At 43.7% G+C, this 15,069-nt stretch overlaps 2 protein-coding genes and 1 pseudogene across 2 annotated transcripts; all 3 read left to right on the forward strand.

Annotated features, from left to right (window-relative positions):
• Nucleotides 1-239: 239 nt before the first annotated feature.
• Nucleotides 240-7,556, forward strand: LOC119336777 (protease Do-like 9). The gene is made up of 9 exons (XM_037608855.1): nt 240-893; nt 1,873-2,072; nt 2,203-2,383; nt 4,015-4,206; nt 5,084-5,316; nt 6,024-6,125; nt 6,249-6,299; nt 6,827-6,931; nt 7,041-7,556. Exons 1-9 carry the CDS (start codon nt 257-259, stop codon nt 7,137-7,139), a joined length of 1,800 nt encoding a protein of 599 aa, XP_037464752.1. The 5' UTR covers nt 240-256; the 3' UTR covers nt 7,140-7,556.
• Nucleotides 7,557-8,905: 1,349 nt separating this feature from the next.
• Nucleotides 8,906-12,242, forward strand: LOC119341567 (rac-like GTP-binding protein 4). The gene is made up of 8 exons (XM_037613440.1): nt 8,906-9,218; nt 9,501-9,588; nt 9,772-9,881; nt 9,991-10,054; nt 11,062-11,126; nt 11,276-11,341; nt 11,442-11,545; nt 11,987-12,242. The coding sequence occupies exons 1-8, from the start codon at nt 9,114-9,116 to the stop codon at nt 12,024-12,026; spliced, it is 642 nt and encodes a 213-aa protein (XP_037469337.1). The 5' UTR covers nt 8,906-9,113; the 3' UTR covers nt 12,027-12,242.
• A 1,199-nt stretch (nt 12,243-13,441) lies between these two features.
• LOC119337658 lies at nt 13,442-14,604 on the forward strand (annotated as a pseudogene).
• The last annotated feature ends 465 nt before the right edge of the window (nt 14,605-15,069 follow it).

The following is a 15,069-nucleotide window of genomic DNA, read 5'->3' on the forward strand; positions in this document are numbered from 1 at the left end:
AAGAATTTAGATTTTTAAATATTTTTTTGAATTTTTTCTGAATTGTTTTTTGACCGGGTGCAGATGAGTCCGGTCTCAGAATTGTATATTCGGACTATACGCATTGCACTCCACAAAAAAAGAAGAAGAAAAATTCTACACTTTGGGCTCGACCCCGACCGTGCCATGTACCGACCGAGCCAAAGCCCGACCCGTCGCGCTCCCTTTTTGTACTACGTTTGCCTGCCACCTCCATGAAACCCTAGGTCGTCAGACAATGGACAACCACGACGCTCCCAAGCGCAAGCGCGGCCGCAAGCCGAAGCCGCCGGCCGCCGCCGCCGCCCCCGACAACGGCACCCACGACTCCGCCCCCTCGCCGAAGCCCAAGCGCGGCCGCAAGCCGAAGCCGCCGGCCGCCGCCTCCCCTGACAACGACCACCCCTCGTCCCCCCTCGCCGCCGCCGCCGACACCCCCGAGCCAGGTTCCTCCTCCGGGCCCCGCGGCCGCCGCAAATCCCGACGCGGCCGCCACGAGCTCCCGTCAGATGCCGACGCCGCCCTCCGCGCGCCCCCCTCCCCGACGCGGCGCGGCGCGTCCAAGGGGGCGGCCAACATGAAGGTAGAGGTCCCGGCGGTGGAGCCGTTGCGGTGGGAGCAGGTGGCGAAGGTGATGCCCTCCATGGATGCCGTGGTAAAGGTCTTCTGCGTGCACACGGAGCCGAACTTCTCAATGCCATGGCAGCGCAAGAGGCAATACAGCTCCAGCAGCAGCGGGTTCATCATTGGGGGGCGCAGGGTGCTCACCAACGCCCACTCCGTCGAGCACTACACCCAAGTCAAGCTCAAGAAGCGCGGCTCAGACACCAAGTACCTCGCCACCGTCCTTGCCATTGGCAACGAATGCGACATTGGTATGCATGCCCATACCTGCTTCTTTTATCTGTTTTAGACTGCACAATATTGTGAACTTGACAAACTTATAAGAGTTCTCTGGTTGTGAATTATCTGTTGCGATCGCATATGGGCTTCTTGCACTGTCTAAGGAATGCCAATTTTTGTGGAATTAGGTAGTCTAATTTAGTACCACCATTCCATTATGTGCTTTTGCAATTACAGAAATGCACTACACACTGCAGAGTTGGCAAAATTCGACTTTTGTGGAACACGCAGATTATTAATGTTTTGTTCTCTGCAAATCGGAACATGCGTATACCAGAATAGGTTATCTTGTTTAATGTTGTGAACTCTGTATGTGTACTCTAAACAGAAAGGTGGGAGAGAGCCACTGTTTTGGTGGATTTGGATCATAATATTGTTTTCAAACCGGGGTCAATCTAGACTAAACTGGCTGCTTGTCAAGCTTATGCCGGAAGCCTTCAGGTAGTATTAACATGTTTACAAGACTATATGAACTCACTAATATGCTGTAAAATTGAAGAAAAAGTTATTAAATCTCATCTTTAATCTTTACCCACTCATTTTAATCCGGGGCTTCAGTTTTGCTCCTAAATGTGCTGCATGATGCTGTCATGTACTTGAGCAGTGCAATCCCATAAGACTAGTTTTAGCAGCCAAGGATTGTTATTGTCGTCAACATACTTATGTTCTCAGAAACTGCTTGGATATGTGGATTATTGTGAGTATTATCTTGAAATGGAGGGCATAGTATAACAGAAGTAGTATGGAGACACATGTTGGGTAAGTTGGAGGATGACTCGACAAACAATAAAGGGAAATAAGCTAGACTGGACTAAGCATTCTGCATTCATGCAGTCATTGTCAAGTTTGCACCTTTCTCTAACAAACGAAGCTATTGATTAATGAGCTCAAGGAGCAACTTCCTTACATGATTTGATAATCACAACCGACCTTTCCAATTTTTCATTTCAGCAATGTTAACCGTTGATGATGATGAATTCTGGAAAGGAGTTCTGCCGCTGGAGTTTGGATTGCTGCCAGCACTTCAGGATGCTGTCACCGTTGTTGGTTATCCTATTGGAGGAGATACAATTTCTGTGACAAGTGGTGTAGTATCTAGGATAGAAATCCTCTCATATGTTCATGGTTCTACAGAACTTCTTGGACTACAGGTATATTTTTCCAGGCAATTTGCATGCTTTAGTTGTCTTTGTTTGTCTGTATGTTGTTTTTGTAATAAAATGGAATTATAATTAGCCCTCTTTATGAATACCTGTAACCTTGGTTGTTACTTATGAACAGATAGATGCAGCTATAAATTCAGGAAACTCGGGGGGCCCTGCTTTTAATGATCAGGGAAAATGCGTTGGTATAGCTTTTCAATCTCTTAAGCACGAAGATGCAGAAAACATAGGCTATGTTATACCCACCCCGGTTATTAAGCACTTCATTCAAGACTATGAGAAATCTGGAGAGTACACAGGTAACTCTTATTCTGTCGTTGCTTATGCTTTAAGTCTTGTAAACCATGTTTAAGGTGTATCTTAATGGTGCATGAATGAAAAGGGTTTATGCCGGAACATCTTGTGTAGACATGTATGTAAATATATTTTGATTTCATTACTATTTGCAAAAGCAATCTGTTTATTTTAATAACTTCTGTCTTAAGTCTCACTTTCTTCTATGAGTTCTATCAGCTTCCATGTAATTATCATTGCAAAAAGACTCGTGTGATTGTTATCCTTATCGGTTATAAGTTCCTCATCCGACATGCATGGTCTAGAATTTTCAGTGTTGACCACAATTTACAGATTAACAAACTGTTATTTCAGGGAAACAGTGTCTTAACCGTACTATAGAATTTCAGTGAGCTTTGAAGTCATATTTTGAACACTATGCAGCATGCACAGTTGGTGTTTTTAACACTGACTCCCTCTGTAAAGAAATATAAGATCACTAATATAGTGATCTAAAAGATCTTATATTTTTTTACAGAGGGAGTAGAATGCAACCTCTTGAGGTGTGAAAGTGATGTGATTCATTCATTGTTTTGTTAGCACTGTCAAATGTTTGCTAAAAACTGTCAATTTTGCAAATAATTCACTAATACAAGGGGACATGATTTTTTCCACTGGAAATGTTCCTCTTTGTTTCGATACACTTCCTTTAGGCTCATTTTTTAATTTTGCGGTTGATGTCAGTCAAAGTGGTCGATAGGTTTGTCCAACATTGAGATGCTAATTTTTGACCCAAATGACTAAAGTAACCTAGCAGATGTGGCCGGGACTAGTGATGGAGACGGACCGGGTAGTGCCCTTCCCATTTTCATTTACGTATTTTATTAGCCAAAACTACAAACGGGAATATGATATTGTTGGATGTTATCTGATTATTATAAATAAGAAACTGAATATTTATCTAATGCATTCAGATGCGAGTATCCTATAAAATACTCTGCTTATAGGCAAGAATGTAAAATTACCAATTACATGTGGTAGAGCTTGTTTCGTTTGTTCCCAATGAAGTGCTTGTGCTTGGCTAAACTGGTGTAACAAAACTCGGTGCTCAAATTGGCTTCACAGTTTTCATCCACGTTTGGCTCCACAACAATGAACTTAAGAGCCAAAGTCGAAGGAGCTTACCGGAACCATAGAGAAGTCTGGTGAATGTTAGGTAAAACTTTGTCTGTCAGGGGCATGAAACTTAAGCAGCCCCTTAGTTCTTCTTCCTTTGACACTGTTTGTGTTCACCTGGAAATTATTCTTATGCACTGCATGTCATCACATGTGCTCCTGGTGCACATCGTACCTGCATTGCCTGTATGAGTAGCTTAAACGATATTTTAAATTCAATGCTGAACATAGTCAATCGTACCTGCATTGCCAGTCTGAGTACCCCATGCAATCTGGTGTGCTTTTTGTTCTCTTATAACCTCATCAATCTTTTGATGGATGGAGGGCTTGCTTTTGTTAAAAAAAAGTTCTGTGCTAATTATTTCTCTTGTATTAATATCCATTTTATAATTGGTATACCTGGTAGATGTGTTTTTGACATGTATAATCTTCTTTGTTTTGCATCCAACTAGCTTACCGTTTGCCTGCATTCCCCTGCCAGGTTTCCCTATACTTGGGATAGAGTGGCAGAAAATGGAAAATCCCGATCTCCGCAAGGCAATGGGAATGAAATCTGACCAAAAGGGTGTTCGTATCAGAAGAATTGAACCAACTGCTCCTGAATCTGGATGCATGCAACCTTCTGATATTATTCTTAGCTTTGATGGTATTGACATCGCCAACGATGGCACAGGTTTGTTATAACTTCTGTCATACTTTATACATGTATCTACGTATTATCATGCATTCTTGATCACTTCATGGATCATGTCATATTTTGGCACAGGTTTGTTATAGCTTCTGTCATAGTTTATACATGTATCTGATACCACTTACCAGTAGTTCCCCAGTTGATTTGAGTAAATATCACTAATCTGATTACTAGTGTTTTATGCAAATACAACTGTCGGATAATATGAATAAAAGTCCACCTTTTGGCCCCAAATTCATCAAAAGTTCACTTTTGGCGGCCGAACTCACAAGACAAGATTTGCTGCCTCGAACTACGAAATCCACCCGTTTTTTCACGCTCAGGTGGTTTTGCAAGTGATATTGGCTGATGTGGGTGCCATGTGTCCACCGCATCACTGCCGTGCCATTCCCATGTCACGGTGTTTCTGTTATTGATCTTCTCGACCAATGTTTCTTCCATTTCTGGCATTTTTTTGGAAGCTTTTTTTCTGATTGAATGGCGGAGTTTGTTTTTTAGACTGTTTTCTGTTGTAGTGTTTCTTTACTTATGGTAGTGGTATTGTGGATAGTGGCATGCATGTCACCGAAGATTACTTGTGACACCAGCCAAGGGTGAAACAGACGGGTTCAATAGTTTGAGGTTGCAATTCAAACAGTTTTAGATTTTAAGGTAGAGAAGGTATCTCTTGCCAAAGTTCAGGTTGGAAAGTAGTTTTTTCTCATGGATTTTTGAGCAGTAATGAGAATACTGGAGTAAGTATACTCAGATGTTTTCATTCGATTAAAATACACAATTGGACGTTTCCCAGATAGAGTCCTTCTTATCAGTCAAGGAAAATGCTTCCACTTGCTTACTTTTTATTTTCTTGGTCACCCAGTCCCATTCAGGCATGGAGAGCGCATTGGCTTCAGTTACCTAGTTTCACAGAAGTATACTGGTGAGAAGGCACGTGTCAAAGTTCTCCGGAATTCGAAAATTCATGAATTCAACATAAAGCTCTCAATCCACAAAAAGCTCATTCCAGCTCATATAAAGGGCAGGCCACCGTCGTACTACATTGTTGCAGGCTTTGTTTTTATGGTTGTATCTGTTCCATATCTTCGATCTGAGGTATGTTATCTTTGCCCTCTCTCCTCTGCCCTAGGCATGAAATAGTAACCAAAATATTATATTCTTGTTTTGTTGTCTCCGTTGACACACTTCAGGGGAAATGATGCTTTGCAGAAGATATTCTTAATTATGGAAATTTGTTAGAATCTTTGGAAGTTGCTATCTTGTTTTGTTTGAAAAAATAAAAATAGTTATATACATGCTTATTCTGTATGTGCGCCGAGCCTTGACAACTATTTGTGTCCTTTTCTAATGTAGCGAATTGCCATGTATGCTTGTAATGCTTGAACAATGAACATTATGTCATGATTGCACTGATTATCTTGTTTGTGCTCTGTATGCAACAAATATAATCACCTGAACTACATTATTGAAAAGTTGGTCTCTTTGTCGATGGAATGTGACTTGCTTGTCCCAAGTTGTTTTTAAAGTGTTTCATATGGTAACCTGGAAGCACTATACTTTGAATTTTGAATGGTGTCCTTGCCCACCATAATTGTGCCTGAATCCTACTCCCTTCGTCCAGAATTAGTTGTCGCTCAAACGGATGTATGCGCTAGATACATCCGTTTGAGTGACAACTAATTCCGGACGGAGGAAGTACTTTTAAAGTATATTTCCTCTGGATTTTGCAGTTTTTGAATTCGCTTAAATTTTTTTATGGTAGTAATTTCGATTGAAAACTAACTAGAATGCTTGATGATCAGTATGGAAAAGATTACGAATTTGATGCCCCCGTCAAGTTGTTGGACAAGCATTTACATGCAATGGCGCAATCACCTGATGAGCAGCTTGTGGTGGTCTCACAGGTCAAGTCCTTTCTCTTAACCAACTTTGAAAGTTTTTATGCTATGTCGCACAAGCCCATCCATCTTGCTTTGCGTTAAAGCTTGATAGAATTACCATTTGACACCAATTTTATGATCTTGCAGGTGCTTGTGGCAGATATCAATATTGGTTATGAAGAACTAGTCAATACTCAGGTAGTTATGGGCGATCCTATGTGGATATTCCTAGTTTTGCGTTTTGATTTTTCAAAGTTTTGTCTACATATGCAGTTACAGAATTAAATCCATGTGGCTGTACTCACATGAAATATTATTGTCTTGCTGCATCAATTTATCCTTAGCACTCCCTCTATGCCAGTTTCTCTTGCATGTCAGTTACACTATTTAAACTCTGACTATTTGTATAATTTTAACTTGTAAGCATTAAGATTGGACATGAGAAAATGGTATGAAAATGGTTGTTGTCTTAAAAGTAAGAACATATTTTTGGAAGTTTTGCTAGTATAACAAGAATATTAGCAGTCAAGGTAAGAGGAATGCTGTTCTTTCTGAAGTGGAATGATTGCACACGTGGCTTTCCGCCAAATTGTAGCATCGGTACTAAATATAGTGGACATTCTTAGTTTACATGCCATTCTCCAAGGCATGTAGTAAACTTAACATTCTTTTTTTAGCCGTTCCCTTATTCAATTGTATTATCTCCCTTTTTTTTAATAATATAGGTTCGTGCGTTCAATGGGAAAGCAGTAAATAATTTGAAGCAGCTGGCGACCATGGTGGAAGATTGCAAGGAGGAGTTCTTGAAGTTTGACATGGATTACGACCAGGTAGTCAAACTGCCACCTATTTATTTTTTTTGAACTGAACTGCCACCTATTTATAACGTTCTGTTCAATGTTGAGCGTGCTGGGAAGTAACCTTCGGATGATTTGGCAGGTTGTTGTTCTCGAGACGAAAACAGCTAGGGCTGCTACTCAGGACATTCTAACGACACATTGCATACCTTCAGCGATGTCAGATGACCTGAAGGCCTGAGTAAAAGCAGGGTGGTTGCCGATACCACTAATATTGGGCGAACCTATTGGCACACAGTTTCAGTTGGATTATACAATGCCATCTGCATGAGAAACCCCTCTGCAGCAATGAGTGCCGCTGAAGTTTTGGACGTGGAAGAGCATTATGGTTCGGCAAAAGGCGAATGGTGGCAAACACCGAATCCTCAGTGGCTAGGTTGAAAATGCGTGCGGCACCGAGCAATTGAGAACCTGTAGAATAGCAAGAATCGAAGTTTTGTTCTCATTTGATTTATTGAATCAATACCAGAAAACTCATTGCATTTGCTTATCAGTATCCGCATCGTCACGTTTGCCATGATATATTCACTTTAAACCTCAGCAAACTTTTACTCCGCTGGCGATACTTTTCTTGGTACCAATTATTTGCTTTTCTGGAGTACTCGTGTGTCTTTTTCTACCAAAGTTTTGTTTTGGTGGTTGTCGTGTCTGTTGCTTGTAAAGAGAGCTTGGCTTCGAGCACAAGTGATAGGTCTGGTGCAGTTTTGGACCCTCGTCGACGGCGATGCGTGTTTTTGACGAGCCTTTTTCCTTGGTCATCCCTTCCCGTGGAAGCAAATCCGCCATACCTACTTGCCATGATTCTGGTAGGTGTACTGTATGATCTCCATCCCTTTCGTTCCAGAGTTGAGTCGATCCAGTCTGTGCAAATGTTGGCAGTGAATGAAATACTTCATCACAACAGCTGGTGTCCATACGGCCGGGACCATATATCAAATTTATACGAGGCTGAAGCACAGAGGTTGACAGGTATGGTGCAATTTTGTCCTGCAAAGAATCTGACCAAAAACAGCCCTTGGTCACTGTTTCCCTTTCCCGTGACAATAGACAAATCTAGTCCCTTTTTAAAACTCTAGCACACAATAAACTGGATACATTTTTTTCTTCATAAAATGACCGACTTTGTATACGCCCTGGGCCGAGGCGTCGCATGCTAGATAACATGGCTCCCTAGATGCCAAGAGCGCCATGACCCCTAGCCCCGGGTGCCATGGCGCCCCGGCCTAGGACGTCATGCTATCTGGCAATGACACCCTAGCCTCACGTGTCATGCATTTGATGTGCAGGAGCATCACATGGCATGCCAAAGCAGGCGTACGTGCGCGCCGGCGGCATGTGACGCTGCTGCCAAACGCGCACCGCCACCGGCCACCGGCCACGACGCACGCACGTACCTGTCCTGCAGCCGTTGCCATGCATGCGGTTGCAGTCAAATTAGGCGCCGACCACGCCGGAGGCCGGAGCTACGTGCAGCCCTGCTGCCACTCCAACGTCCACGTCACATGCAGCAATGCAAGAGATCGACAACACAATTGTGAATGAAAAATATCTATCTATGGTTGGGTTGCAAGATTTGCCCAAACGTCAAGATCTCCAGGCCGGGTTTATTTGACACGACATGAATGGCACGTCGCAGCTGTTTATTGAGTCAAAAATGAGTACTAAGAGCACTCCTGAGTGGGCTTCTCTATTAACCACGCCATGAATAAAAAAACTACTCCCTCCGTCGCATAATATAAGAGCGTTTGACACTAGAGTATTTCTTGGGAAAAAAAGGACGCACACCAGGCAGCACGACTCATAATTTCCCCCCTAAAAAGCGCACGACGCATAATCAATTACATAATCCAACTCGTGGATCCAGGTGCGACCGAGTAGGCCGCAGCATCTGAAGCAGAGCACGGCATCAGTCACCACAGCAAAACTGCAAAAATAAAAGAGAGAGTGGAGAAGGATGTGACGGTGACCCGTCCCTTCCCTTTGCCTCTCCCTCTTCAACTCCCCTTTGCCAAGAAGCCACCACGGCACCAGACGCACAACCGAAGAACGAACAAAGCCAACCAACCCCTCACTCACTGAAACTCCTCAAGTCCCCCGTTCCTCTGCTCGCTCTGCTACTGCTAGCCCTTCCTTGTCGTCGAGTTAGCCGGCCGGCATGGCGTCCAGCGCCTCCCGGTTCATCAAGTGCGTCACGGTCGGCGACGGCGCCGTCGGCAAGACCTGCATGCTCATCTGCTACACCAGCAACAAGTTCCCCACTGTAATGCCCACAACCCACAGCCTCCTCCCTCTCTCTGTCTTCGGGGTACAAATTGTCGGGCTCTCTTGGGTTCCAGGAAACACCAGGGCTCAGGATCCCGCCCATTTGCATCCTGGTCCGGTTTGATAGATTCGCTCTTGCCGTTCTTGAACCACCCGGGGGGCTCTGGTGTGGTGTCTCTGTCAACAATTTTGAAATCATTGCTAAAATTTCACACCCGAGAGTAAATATTCTGGCAGGTTTTGAACTTCTGTTTTGCTTGTGCTGGGCCTTTTTTTACAGGACTACGTACCAACCGTGTTCGACAATTTCAGCGCAAACGTGGTGGTGGACGGCACCACCGTGAACCTGGGCCTCTGGGACACTGCAGGTTACTTATTTATTTATGCTGCCTGTTTTGTTTCGCTGTTTTTTTTTAAAGAATCGTTTCGCTGTTCCACATTTGCAGTTTCCTTTTATGTCTTGCACTACGTATAGTTATTACATCACTCTTTGGAAGCTGCCACAGGATTTTATTGGCGGTCTTATTGTGTGGAGTTGGATTTGTTCACAGGGCAGGAGGATTACAACAGATTGCGACCGCTGAGCTACCGGGGAGCCGACGTCTTCGTGCTCGCCTTCTCGCTCGTCAGCCGCGCCAGCTATGAGAATATCATGAAGAAGGTGCGTATCTATTCTACACCAGTACTAGTAGTTCTATACCATCTTGGATCGATGGTTTAAGCTAGTATTCAGTTGGTTTTATCGTGTGCTTATTTATTCTCCCTTTCAGTGGCTACCGGAGCTTCAGCACCATGCACCCAGCGTGCCGATAGTGTTGGTTGGTACAAAATATGGTGAGTTGTGTGACTGTCAAGGGAAGCACTTTTTCCCATTTGGCTGCATATCTGTCCGTGATACTATATGGTTTGTACATTGCTGCCTAGTTGGTAGCGGCTAGGATCTTGTTTGTCTTTTCGTTGTTGGAAGTTGGAACTATGCTTGCCTTCCTTGTGATGTTTCCTGGACTGTGGTCAATAATAATTATTGTGGTACATGTTTAAATGCTACTCCCTCCGTAAAGAAATATAAGAGCGTTTAGATCATTAAATCTAAATGCTCTTATATTTTTTTACGGAGGGAGTACCAAAAGTAAAGGATAAATGATAGTTCAATGTTTGGAGCAAATGAATATGTTACTCAGTTTGTTGTCAGGCTCGGCAATCAGTGGCCCAGAAGACAATTTTTTTATGGATTAGTTCTTGCTTGAGAAGAGGGATAGTTTTCTCCTTGCGAATGGGTTGGCATAAGAAAATAATACTCCTTCGATCAACTGTCGCCGATTTAGTACTCGACAGATTATCTAATTTTTCAAAACACACACACACACTGAAGTGATAGCTTCTAGGATTACACGAAGCAAGGAAACAATCTGGATTTCTGTTTTCTATTTTTGCTCCGGCCGAGATTTTGAAAATTTAAGCAACTTCAGAATATACTGCCCAGATGAGTTGACCGTCAAGGCGTCAAGTTTCAAGTGGTTGCTCAAAGGATGAGTTTTCCCCTTACGCTGATTTCCATATATGCCCGTCAAGCGGTAGCATTCAAAGATGATTATGCAGTGTTAACAATGTGACACATAGGCTGACTGATCAGGCAGGATAAACTTTCCTTAAAGATCTGAACTTGTTTCCTGCAAATACTGATCTTTCTTATATGGAAATTACTTAGCAATTATTTGTTGTATTTTAAAATGCAGTGCCTGCAATCATTTTTTTTAAAATCTTGCCTGCAAATCATATGTTGCAAACCTTTTAGTTTTGACCATAGCTTTTGTCAAAATCACTATGTTGCTTGCATACAGATCTCCGTGAAGACAAACAATACTTACTTGACCATCCTGGCGTGGTGCCTGTTACTACAGCTCAGGTGTATATTATCCCCGGTCCCCACAATGCTTACCTGAAGGATGGAAAATGTTAACAGTTGGCGTTTGATCTCTTCAAATCTACCATGTGAAATCAACACACTCCATCATCTCATGTTTGTCTACTCTTGCCTCCACCCTTACCTCGTAGGGGGAGGAACTCCGCAAGCACATCGGCGCAACCTGTTACGTCGAATGCAGCTCAAAGACACAGCAGGTTAATTTCTTTCATTGGCTCTCTGAGGGCTTGCATAAAATCTACTCGTATGTTATATTTTGGATGCATCCTTTGAATTCTCGATTCAATTATTGTTCAGAATGTCAAAGCTGTGTTTGATGCTGCCATCAAGGTAGTGATCAAGCCTCCAACAAAGCAGAGGGAAAGGAAGAAGAAGAAGGCACGGCAAGGATGTGCATCATTGTGAGTAAATATAACTTTGCTGTTGTTGTTTGCTCGCTCCATCTTTTTTATAAGATTGCACGTATGAAGCTTTTGTTGTTCTTCTTATTACTGGTGAAAGAGATTTGTTTTCAGTCAGCATCTACAATTGCTAATTTTTTCTTAAATAAATAAATCCGCAATTGCTGGATGTACTGAATTTTACCTAATAGGTTATGCATATTCGCCCGCCATTTAGTAAAACTGATCTGTTATCAATACCTAACAGAAGTAGGATGAGTTGATAGAATAGCCCACTCTTGAATGTTTAGGAAAGCCATAATAGTGGACTCTGAACTCCATGCACCTCATTTTCTAAACTGGACTGTAAGGAAAACAATGCGAATCGATTTCCAGAAGCATTTTTTGTTACAAAAATTCACTTGTAAAGACTGAAGCATTTTTTGTCGCACGCGGTTGCAGGGGTGCCCTGTCCAGAAGGAAACTGGCGTGCTTCAAGTGATCAAAGGTGTTCCATGGTGATCAGGGAGTTATTTGAGCAAGGCGAAAGCGGCACCTTGTGTAGTTCTTTATCTCGTGTTTTGCACTTTTCAGTGTGTATATCTCATGTTTTGTAATCGGCCAATCAACTACTAGAGCTAGATTACTATGGTGCATTGGTGCTTGAAACAAATTAGGAATGTTTTGGTACAGCTTGAGCAATGCCATCTTCCTTTCATTCCGAAAGAACCGCTTCCTTCTCCTGACACTGAATGCATCTTGTGATTCAGGAGTAGAATCATGTTTTTTTTTTGGCTGATATCAACTTCGATCATGGGCCGGTCACTCACAAAGTCACAATGCAACATACAGTGAACAAACAACTCCTGCCGCTGTCGCCTAGATCCCAAGCCCCCACGGCTTGCTCCTCCTCCTGCCAACCTAGCCCAGGTTCAGACATCATTGTTTCCCCCTGCCCCCGCCAGATGCTTCTCTGTAGTCGACACTCACATTGCTGCCCCTGCTTCCGACTTTTCCGCCTTGACCAAACCGGACGGTTGGTAACTAGAAAATTCGAGGTTAATTCGTCTGTTACTTTTTTTTTCCGACAGAAGGCGCACGAGGCGCCAAGCCTTTTCATTTCAGCTCAGCAACAACGTACAACATGAATTACAAAGCCCTGAAATTGGAAATTAGAGAGAAGAGAAACTACAGGGCAAGTCATATTCCAATGAGCTGAAGCGAAACAACATATGTCAGGTTGTACCACTGATCTTAGAACCTGGTGAGCTGCATTGTGAGCAATACCATTTATCTTCCTAGAGATGTGAAAAACCTGGGACTGAAGATCTGAGGAGTAGCAGAAGAAATCAGCCAGAACTTTTCTAATAGTTCAAGGAGTAGTAGATTCCTTAATCTTTCGGCTAGCCGCCCATGACGCCAAAGACAGACTATCAGTAAGGAAAGTGGGCTGAGAAATGCATAGCCTTTTGGCCACTTGAGCTGCTAAAAGGAGGGACAAGGCTTCAGCTTGCAAAGGAGAATTTGTGATAATAGCAGAGGCTTGAATCTGTACATTAGCTTCCATCTGATCCTGCGGCAAGGATAGGTAAACACCAATACCAGTAGCAGCAGCACCTTGTGGTAAACATGGGACTTTTTTGCACTGGAAAGCTGCATCAGAATATACTTTTGGCCCTGCTACTAGAAGGACAGACTTAATTGTTCTTCCCTGCAAAGGCATGTGATTAGTAGGACAGCAACAGTGTTCTTCCCCGTGGTTGTGGGCGCCGGAACAAGAAAAGCAGTATTCTTGAGGACCTACAAAGCAGAGCAGCTCATCGAAAGGGACGCGCACTCTCCCGCAGATTTTTGCGATTGCCTTTTGCCTGCACAGCGCAACCACCCTATCTTGATATATTGCCACCGGACAGCATCACTTGCACAAGGAAAATGACGCCGGTGAAGGTGTTCGGGCCGGCCGCGTCGACGAACGTGGCGAGGGTGCTCGTCTGCCTGGACCCTGGAGGAGGTGGGCGCCGAGTACGAGCTTGTCGACATCGACTTCCCCGGCAAGGGGCATAAGCGCCCTGAGCACCTCGCCAGGAATGTAAGCAGGATAAACACCTCACACCTCAGTTCGCCTCCTCCTTTTCTGTCATATTACTTCGTCGGCTGCTAGACTTCAGAGTGCTGACAGGCCACTCAAACTTTGGTGCCTTCTTGCAGCCGTTTGGGCAGGTCCCAGCTTTACAAGATGGCGATCTCGTCCTCTTCGGTGAGCTGTCTAGTTAAATTTCTTTGGACCTTCATATATTTGTTTGACTCACTACCCGCAAGCAAATCAAGATTCCTACAACACAACTTGCTTGAGTAAATCGAACAACTGTAGGCTTGGTTTCATATTTTTACTCATGACTCATGTTTACTAATTTCTTCATCTTTTCTAGAGTCCCGCGCCATTGCTAAATGCGTGCTTCGCAAATACAAGTCGGAGCAAGTGGACTTGTTGAGGGAGGGCAATCTGGAGGAAGCTGCCCTGGTAGACATATGGACGGAGGTCCAAGCACACCAATACCACCCGGCCCTCTCACCGATCGTGCTGGAGTGCTTCATATACCCGACCTTGCGCGGTCTTCCCACGAATCAAAGGATTGTGGATGAAAGCTTGGAGAAGGCGAAGAAGGTTCTAGAAATCTACGAAGCCCGCCTGTCCAAACACAAGTATTTAGCCGGTGATTTCGTCAGCTTTGCAGACCTGAACCATTTCGCGTGTACTTTCTACCTCATGGATGCTACGCCTTATGCGTCTCTGTTCGACTCCTACCCTCATGTGAAAGCGTGGTGGGACGATCTGATGTCCAGACCGTCCATGAAGAAGCTCGGTGCAGGTATGACCACCAGGGTTTAGCTTCAAGCAATTGCATGAATCATATGCTGCTTCTGGTTTTGAGTTTCTTCTCCTCTGCTTTGTGGCAACATGGAATAATTTGAAGGTCCACTTATGTAATCCCACACCTTCGGTCGGCACTCAATCTTCACAAACTATACTTTGTATGACTCGGTTCGCCTTCCAGTTTGTTTATCAGTGTTCAAATCTATGTTATGAAATTCAGTAAAAACATTGATGCGTGTATCGAATGTGTAAAATATTACAAGCACAACATGGATTGCATACGTCTTTGCATACTTTATATGACCATCCTATATACAACAACTTTTTTAAACCCTGTACAAGAACTGCTATACATCGTCAGAACATAATAAGAGGTTCACTGTGTAGTCGTCTCTCGTCTGGCAGCTGGTGTGGTCTGGAGTTGGCCTTGAGCACATAATTATAAGAGGGCATCGGTAAAAGAAAAGCACAAAAAAAGGAAAAGGCATTGGTTGCCTGAAACCCGAGGAGTGTGTGCACTCCACTGTTTTTCTTGGAACGCTGCTCTGTTTCGTCCCCGGTCTGACAGCACTTCGTGTGCAGTTGAGATTTGAGAGGGACACAAATATGTGCCTAACAGTTGCGTTTGCAGATCAGCATGGCGTGGACCCGCTTACTAGCAAGTACTCCC

This window comes from Triticum dicoccoides, chromosome 7B (assembly GCF_002162155.2).
Source record: "Triticum dicoccoides isolate Atlit2015 ecotype Zavitan chromosome 7B, WEW_v2.0, whole genome shotgun sequence".
NCBI lineage: Eukaryota > Viridiplantae > Streptophyta > Magnoliopsida > Poales > Poaceae > Triticum > Triticum dicoccoides.

Excerpts from the sequence above, each read along its gene's own strand:
- LOC119336777 (XM_037608855.1), top strand. The coding sequence starts at position 257 with ATGGACAACCACGACGCTCCCAAGCGCAAGCGCGGCCGCAAGCCGAAG. Across the intron at positions 2,384-4,014 it reads GAAATCTGGAGAGTACACAG|GTTTCCCTATACTTGGGATA; the intron begins GTAACTCTTATT and ends TTCCCCTGCCAG. Across the intron at positions 4,207-5,083 it reads CATCGCCAACGATGGCACAG|TCCCATTCAGGCATGGAGAG; the intron begins GTTTGTTATAAC and ends TTGGTCACCCAG.
- LOC119341567 (XM_037613440.1), top strand. The coding sequence starts at position 9,114 with ATGGCGTCCAGCGCCTCCCGGTTCATCAAGTGCGTCACGGTCGGCGAC. Across the intron at positions 10,055-11,061 it reads GTTGGTTGGTACAAAATATG|ATCTCCGTGAAGACAAACAA; the intron begins GTGAGTTGTGTG and ends GCTTGCATACAG. Across the intron at positions 11,546-11,986 it reads CGGCAAGGATGTGCATCATT|GGGTGCCCTGTCCAGAAGGA; the intron begins GTGAGTAAATAT and ends ACGCGGTTGCAG.